Below are 7,905 nucleotides of genomic sequence, written 5' to 3'. Positions count from 1 at the left end.
CACAGACATCACTTTCAGCCTGTGTCTTCTGTACACTAGTTCCAGGGACCCTACAGAAGCTAATTAAAATGGTGATAGAGATTGAGTAGTCAATATACTAGCTGCAAATCCAAGACCACCGAAAGAGTTTTCGTACTAAATGGCTTCAACCAATGTCTTGAATTGAATAGAAGCAAATAAAACTACAGGATTTATGGACTTAAGGGAGTATCAGGCTCATCCTTGACAGATACAACTTAATGAGTTGGAGAAATAGAAGGAAAGAGTATAGCATAGTTACATGCTGCTCCAAGTAACTTACTCTTACAACAACCTTGCAGGGGGGAAAGAGAGTGGTATCTTTGAGGAGCCTAGCCCTCTTCAAGCTCGTCAGCGCACAAATCCACCTGGTGGGAAGACAAGTGATATCTTTGGGTCTCCAGTGCCTGCCAACGTTGTTCGAGCACACCCAAACAAGCCCAAGGTATTTTACTTCCCTGGCTCTTGCAGCGGGTCGGAAGAAACTAGCTAATGATAGGACTTCCTATAGTCTGGTAAAACTAATGGTCTGAACAAAATTCTACGGCTTTTGCTATGCTAGGCCTAAACTGTGCATTGGGTAAACCAAAATAAGGCAGCACTGCTTTTATGACTATTTTCTTTCAGCTCATTGTTTTGAGGCAGCAACAAAGCAACTTCCTGTCAATGTGCTGTAGAATGCTGAAACTTATGAACTATGAAGCATGAATTGTGGGGGAAGCCAAGGACTTCAGCAGTTGGGTAGAGAATAGTTAGGGATTTTTACACCCAGCTAGGACATAAGAGACTCCCTTCACAACTGGGAGGCACTTCAGACTTTTGACATTCAACAAGAGTTGGGTTCCTTCTCTAAATGCCTGGGGTTTTTTTTCTTTTTTGGTAATAAGGGCTATGATAACACCAGATTTGCAGGTTGGGGAGGACTGGGATCTGAATCTCGTATAAAGTCTTCATGTAACCCCCCTGCCCTCTTCATCTAATCCAAATACATGTAACTGTATAGATCCAGTAGCAGTGAAGTATTTTCATTTAACCTTTTGCAAAGATGGTCAGCAATTAAACTATTAAATGTCAGCCATTAAATTTTGTGTTGTCTGCAGATTCAAGTATACTTCAGTATATTAGTTAATATTTATCCCAGTCTCAAAGGAGTGACCGTAATTGGTGCAAATGGTCATGATTATGACCAAACTATTTGAAAACAAGAGGATAAAATCACCACTTACTTACCAAGCTCTTCTGTATTGAACTAACTTCCACATCTTAACTTAGCAACTGTTCACAAGTCAACTTTACTGCTGAAGGCGTGGTTACCATATTGTCAATGTTCTTGACAAATGGAGAGCCTTAGAAACAAAGCATCCAGTGAGCCACAATATTGGTGACATTTCTGTCTCTCTAAAGCATCTGCTAATGGTGGTGGCCAGCTCATTGCTGAGGTTATACTTCGCTCTGTATCCCAGCACCATGCTTGTTGGTTCTGGAACAGAGCTGTAGGGAAGATGTCATGGGAAATTTGAAGTGAGTTTCGGATGGAGCACAAATGCAGTGGGAACAGGAAGGGGGTAAGGAACTACTGTGCATGGTTCTTTAATTGGGATTTTGCTGCTGCTTCCATTTAGCAGATGGCAGGCAGATCCATGAGTTTGCCCTCTTACAATTCAAGCTTGTGAAATGTAATCAGTCTTTCAAGGAAAGGGTAACCCGATTATGTTCTCACCTTTGGATCACAGCTGGGTAACATAAACAAGGGGTGTTGAATTGAAACAGTTTCTAGTTTCATTCCTTCAGCCCTTTCTTTAGTGGCTTTACCTGAGCTTCAGCCCTTTTCTAGTAAAACTTTACTTGATAAAGTAAACATTTTATCTAGATTGTTGATCAGACTGCTGTAGTGTTTTGTGTGTAAGATCTTTGGAAGTCACCATTCACTTGTTATCAAATAGTCCCTGAAAACAGGTTAGTCCAGGTGGATGGAAGAATTGTGTTAATGAATCATCTGGTTCAATCCAAATGGGTATAAAAACCCTGAAACTATCCAGTGCAGTACTAAAGAGTCTGCTGCCTTAGGTCAGAACACTTGCTGCTGCTTGAGTTGTAAAGGATACTTGTAAAAGGGAGAGTGCAGTTTGAAGGTCTGAATTAATGTAAATCCATGGGCAACACAGTTTTATCTTGCTCCTGTGTTATCAGGTGAGTTGCCCCTATAAGATGAAGAGCTCTGTATTGCAAAGAGCACAATGATTCCTGCTCCTTTAAAGAACTTGATGCTGCTGCCACTTTGTAAATAAAAGCGATTTCAACAGGTTCCACTAAGGGAAACTCTTATTTTCCTCTTAATGCAGAAAACATACAATCTACTTGTAGAAAAGGTTACCTTTCAGGACTAAGACATCAAAGACTGTTGAACTGGTGGAATATTTCATGCCTTTGAAGTCTTAAATTGATTTTGGTTTTATTGCAGGATAGTATCGTCTTAAAAGAAGAGAAGGCACCACAGGAACTAAAAGGTGAGGCAAAGAAAACCTCTGTCTCCCACCTGTCTGAGATCTCAAAATATTTTGTACAGCCTGGTGTTGCTTCCCCTTTGTGTGGATTAAAAACTAATGTTGTTTTAGGGCAGGATAGTGGAATATAGAATATCAGTCTTCGAAACTGGGTGACTCTAGGCAGGGTACTGAAATGAGGTTTTTACACCTTGGTCTGGCATCTAGTTATAGGAAATGTCTGTTTCTGGCATCCATTATCCCACTAGATGCATTACAGGAGAGAGCTGCTTTTTTTTAAATAGTCCTTGTCATTGGGACTCTGCCCCCGCCCCCTCCCCAAGCCTGCTCAGGCAGTTCAGCTGTTCTGGTTACGTGTCTAAACCAAGGGTGTTCACCCTCCAGCTTGTGGGCCAGATGTGGCCCACAGAGGCATTGCATCTGGCCTGCAGGTCTCCCCGTGGTCACGAAATCTGGTGGCAGGGGAGTGGTAACTACTAATACAGCCACGTTCCCTCCTGCCAAATGCCCAAACCCCAAGCACTGTGCGCCCAGTCAGAGACAGGCTGTGCTCCTTTCCCCCAGTAGGGCTAGATTGAGACCGGGCCACCCTCCCTGACTCATGTCCCTGCATTTCTCCCCCTGTCCCACCCATGGGGCTGGGAAGCCAGGCTGACCCCCGATCCCTTCTGCCCATGATCTGATGTGGCACTGCCCATCTGGCCCACTGAGGAAAGATGAAAAGCACGGCCCATCCAGCATGCTGGGGAAAAAGGAAAGTAGCACTACTGGTCTAAACTGTTTGAATTGTGGGGAAATAAATCCCTTTTGGGTAATATATGCATAACTGTTATAAAGAAATCTCACCCTCTGTATTGTATTGTAGGGTGAAATTATGGCTACATAATAATTAACTTTCCACAGGTTGATGTTTTCTGGGATTAACAATGCAAAACAAAGTTGGTGCTTCTATTATACTCTCAAACTCAGCAATAAGTTGGCATGTCGTATCAGTTGCAATTAGCCATAATTGTATAGTATGTGTAGTATAGTAAATATGTATTGTATAGTATAGTATCTTGCACAGCATTTCATTCCTTGTAGTAAAATTTTGGTAAGATTACTAAAAGAGGTAGTACATATTTGGCAAGAAGATATTTTTCCTCAAAACCCACTTCTTCCAGTGAAAGAAAGGAAGACTGCATCTTCTTTTACACTGCCCTTCTCTGAGCAAATGAAGAGCAAGCAGAGAAAGGGATTGGATCCGAAAGAAAGGGAGTAGAAGGTTAGGAAGAACGCAGGTGATAAAGAGCATTATTAACTGCATGGCAATATAACAATTGTTCTAACCTACCTTTTCATACAGTTGCAGAAAACAACAAACTGCAAGTGGAAGACAGAGTTGAGAAAAAGGAGCAACCCAAGGAGCCAGAACCTAAGATTGATAATCATGAACCCAGACTAGGGCCAAGGCCACGATCACACAACAAAGTCCTCAACCCCCCTGGTGGCAAATCCAGCATTGCATTTTATTAGGAACAACTGTCTGCTTTCACTAATGGAGTCTGCACAGAAACTTTATCTGTGGGTCTTGAGGTCAGTTTCTAGGCTATCCCCTGGAGACAGATCCTATAGGCAGGGGAATATGGTCTGTAGTTTCCTGTCTACACTCTGGATTAGAACAGGGGAAAGCCTGCTGATTGCAGGGCCCTCTAAAAAAAAAAAAAAAAAAAAAAAAAAAATGTTATAGTGCCTATAGAAAATAACTGTGAAGATTGTCTTTTATTTGTGAGAGGGACAGGGGCTTAATTAGGGGAAAGGAGTGTCCCTTTGTGGTGGGTGGTTATAATCACATCTCTGGGCTTGCAGCTAGCTTGTGGTTGTGGACTGAAGCTTTTAGTGCAGGTGCCATGATGACAGTATGTCCTATTGAATGAAGGTTTCATTGAAAGGTGTGGGATAACCTAAGTGAGCCCAAACAGGCAGTTCTCTCTCTTCAGGCAGTGTAATCTAGCATCACAGGGTGAGTTGTGATCTGCAATTGCTATGGCTTCAATTTGATCTGCTCTATTAAGTGGTGTAGCTAAGCTCCAAAGCATTTGTTCAGTCTTTTGCTATAGCAAGTGCAGATTGCTTCCCTGGGCATGTGACTTTAGGGTAAGGACAAACAGTGTTTTTAAAGGTAAGAAAAATCTCTCCTTTTGTGGCAGTTTCATGAGCCATCAAATGTAGTGAGCTTCCCAAGATCACCTCCCCATGGCTGTGAGACCCTCCACTTCCATCAGTCTGTGTTGATGCATACTGCTATTTTATGCAGGTGCTTTTGGAAAGATTCTTATTTCAGTGACACCCTGCTGCAGTTTCTCCAGACTTCCTGGTAAAAATGATAGTGACTTGGGAATGTACAGTATTTGAGATTTCTAGTGAGCCAATTTTAGCCCATCACCAGCCATTAAGTAAAAGCCCTCGTGTGCAGGAATTCTGTTGGTTTTACTTCTACTGCCTTAGAGAAACCACAGACTGTTCTGTCATTGTCTCCACAGTAGCTCTTTTCTGTTTCTCTGCCGACTCTGTTAGTGAATTCTCTTCTGTCTCTAGTCAGCCTTAATTTGCCTTTGACTGCCTCAGCTTTTTGCTGAGTGTGGGCAATCTAAGTTGCCATCCACACAAACAGCTGTTGTAGCTGTCTTGAGATGCTCTTAATCTGATTAGGGCAGCCTAAGAATCCTTGCAATACAAACCTTTGGCACACTGGTTATCTTGAATCATGTTAGTAAAAACATGTGCATTGTTTCCAATGAGCAGTTGAAGAGTGGCTGAAAGATTTCACCAATTTTGACTGGACTTTTCTTTGAATATGTGCAAAACTTCAGTGTTTTGATTACACTAGGTGCTTAGGCTGTTGGCCATTTTTAATAAGACTTTACTGTCTGACTGCGTCAAAAATGAGCGTTCTTCAGTACACCAAAGAACAAGCAAGCTTATCTGCACAGTGGCTCCATAAACCAGGAGCTGGTGTAGCCTTGGTTTTCTAATCTATTTTTTTTTTTTGCAGAAAAACTGTTCAGATGAATTCTCTTAAGTCCAGGTACTAAAACAACTGGCAGACTACTGTCTGTTAAGTACTCAACTGATGCCAGCAAAGATGAATGGCTGCATAAATACTTACAGCTACCTTCTTGATCTGTGAAAGCATAAATATTGTCTTGGGGACAGAAATGGCTCTGCAAGGCAGGAATCTTAAGGCCTGCTATAACTGACATATAGGCTTGAGTTCCTGCTCTCGGCCCCCTGGGGTATGGGAAGAATGGTCCCTTTTTTGGAGGTTGATCTCGCAGTTGCAGTACCAAATGGGATGAAAGTTGCCTCTTTGGATAGCAGTTTCCTCGCTGCTATTCCTATTTTGTTTGCCTGGCTAAATTTGTGAGGGAGCCCTGTCCACTTTCTTCCTCACTGGTGTGTCAACTCCCCTTTCCAGTGTGGGCTAGGATCTTCAAAACATTAACAAGTAGTAAAGGTCAATTGAAGCTTGCCCTTTTGCCTTTAGCATTTTTTTTTATGGACAGGTTTGTCTATAGACAGTGTCTTGCTAAAGCTTTGATTCTAAGCTCAGTGGTTTAGTCAACTTTCAAGTTTGCTGGACCTGAAGTATTAGGGTGAGCATTGGCCTACAGTGCCTGTATTCTGAACAACTTTCAGCTAGGCCTTAAAACTGGTAGTGATTCTGTCTGTGCATTTTTTTGGCATTTCCATGCACTCAACATCAAGTAAGTTTGATAAGGATGCTCTTTTTAAATGAGGCTGAAGGGGATTTGGAATGTGTATAAAAATGGTAAATCATAAGACTTCTCAATAAACCGCTGTATTTTGTTACTTCAGTGTTATGTAGCTATCTACTACTGTAACTAGGTGAATCTAGGCATCTTGGCCTTTGACCAGATCCAGAACTAAATCTCCAGAGAATTAAAGTCTCCTTCTGCAGATTACCCAGACATCCTGGCATACCTCTAAGTGCCATGTCTAGGGGAAGTGGGACTGAGCCTCATCCATACTACAGAAGTGATGTAACCTTCTAGTATACTTTATTAGAAGCTGCGGTATCTTTCTCTGATTTTGAGTATAGAAACTGCTGTACTATGACTGTTTTCAGAGGGTTTCTCTCATGCTGGGGTGCTACTTCAGCTGAATGTTCTGTTCTTTTGCAGATAAGGATACTGTCTTATCCCTGTACAAAAATCATGTAAAGGTATCTAGCCTTGGGACTATCCTTGAATTGACTTCCTAATTTCTTCACTGTTGAGCTGATATGCTTAGATACTGGGATCCATTCATGATGTGGAAATACTTTTGCCTGTAACCAACAGAACATTTTATTAAATGCACAGAACTGTCCTAGTACATTAAGTTTTGTTCTGTCAACCAGGTGACTTAGACATGGCAGCTCAAACCAAATATTTTAAAACAGGGTGAATTGGGTCCAAATCAGTCTCAACTAATGTCTCCCATCCCAATCCCAATTGTGAACAGCTATTAATTCAAGTTGTTCCATATTTCAGCTGCATCCCAAATTCCACTTTTTGTGTGCTGTTTGTACGCTTGGTATAGCATCTCTTGAGGCAGGGCTTTAGCTCTAAATAGGTTCTTGTAGGAACCTCAGAGTTTTAACTATCCTTGATTAGTTAATGCATTGACAATGAAGAAGATAAATGTTCTATTCCATTAAACTGCAGACAACAGCTAAGTGGATTTTGTTTGGACACAACTATAGATAACTGCATAATGAAGTCATACCACAGTCTGCAAAGCAGTTTTTTATTTATCTTTTTTAGTAGAAGAAACAAATTGGACTATACAAATGTAGGGAGTTTTTAAAAGATTGACCATTATCCTGGCTAATGCATTAAATGACTTCACAGGACATTAGAGGTTATTTAGTTAATATATTAACACTAATTTAGGATGTGGCAAAAAAATGGGTCAAGCATTATATGCTTTGACAAGCAGAGAATAATTGCAAATGTTTCCTTATTTTGAGGAGAAGTTGTACAGCAGTGTTAGATGGTGCTCTCACCTAGGCTAAGAACAAATGTTGCATTTCTCCCTACACAAGTTGTGCTTGTGTTTGTCCTGGAACAGAAGTATTGCAGGATTGGTGTACATGTACACATCACCGTTCTAATCAGGGTTTAATGAGCAGCTGAATGCACTGCTGCTTTTCTACCATTGATTTCAGTGATGCAATCCTGGGATAATCATTCAGATGCACTTTGAGATGTCCCAGCATAAGCTGTTAGTACTTCCTGTCCTATAAACCTTTTTGGATTTACCCAGGGGATAAATGCCATAGCGCTTGTCCTGGGATAAAATGGCTTATTCTGGGATAAGCAACATGTGGCGCTCTGCT

At 41.4% G+C, this 7,905-nt stretch overlaps 1 protein-coding gene across 1 annotated transcript in view; it reads left to right on the top strand.

Moving 5' to 3' along the window:
* Window positions 1-6,374, top strand: part of JPT2 (Jupiter microtubule associated homolog 2) — a gene marked incomplete at its 5' end in the record, with an annotated part of 14,103 nt that extends 7,729 nt beyond the window's left edge. Inside the window, 3 exons of the mRNA XM_025204109.1 lie at window positions 321-463; window positions 2,480-2,525; window positions 3,868-6,374. Coding sequence (XP_025059894.1) covers window positions 321-463; window positions 2,480-2,525; window positions 3,868-4,037 — 359 coding nt within the window. The remainder of the gene's footprint in view (window positions 1-320; window positions 464-2,479; window positions 2,526-3,867) is intronic.
* Between the last annotated feature and the right edge of the window lie 1,531 nt (window positions 6,375-7,905).

The sequence above is a fragment of the Alligator sinensis genome, unplaced genomic scaffold (genome assembly GCF_000455745.1).
Source record: "Alligator sinensis unplaced genomic scaffold, ASM45574v1 scaffold404_1, whole genome shotgun sequence".
NCBI lineage: Eukaryota > Metazoa > Chordata > Crocodylia > Alligatoridae > Alligator > Alligator sinensis.
Note: the sequence above shows the minus strand (reverse complement) of the source record. Positions and strands in the feature narration are given on the sequence as shown.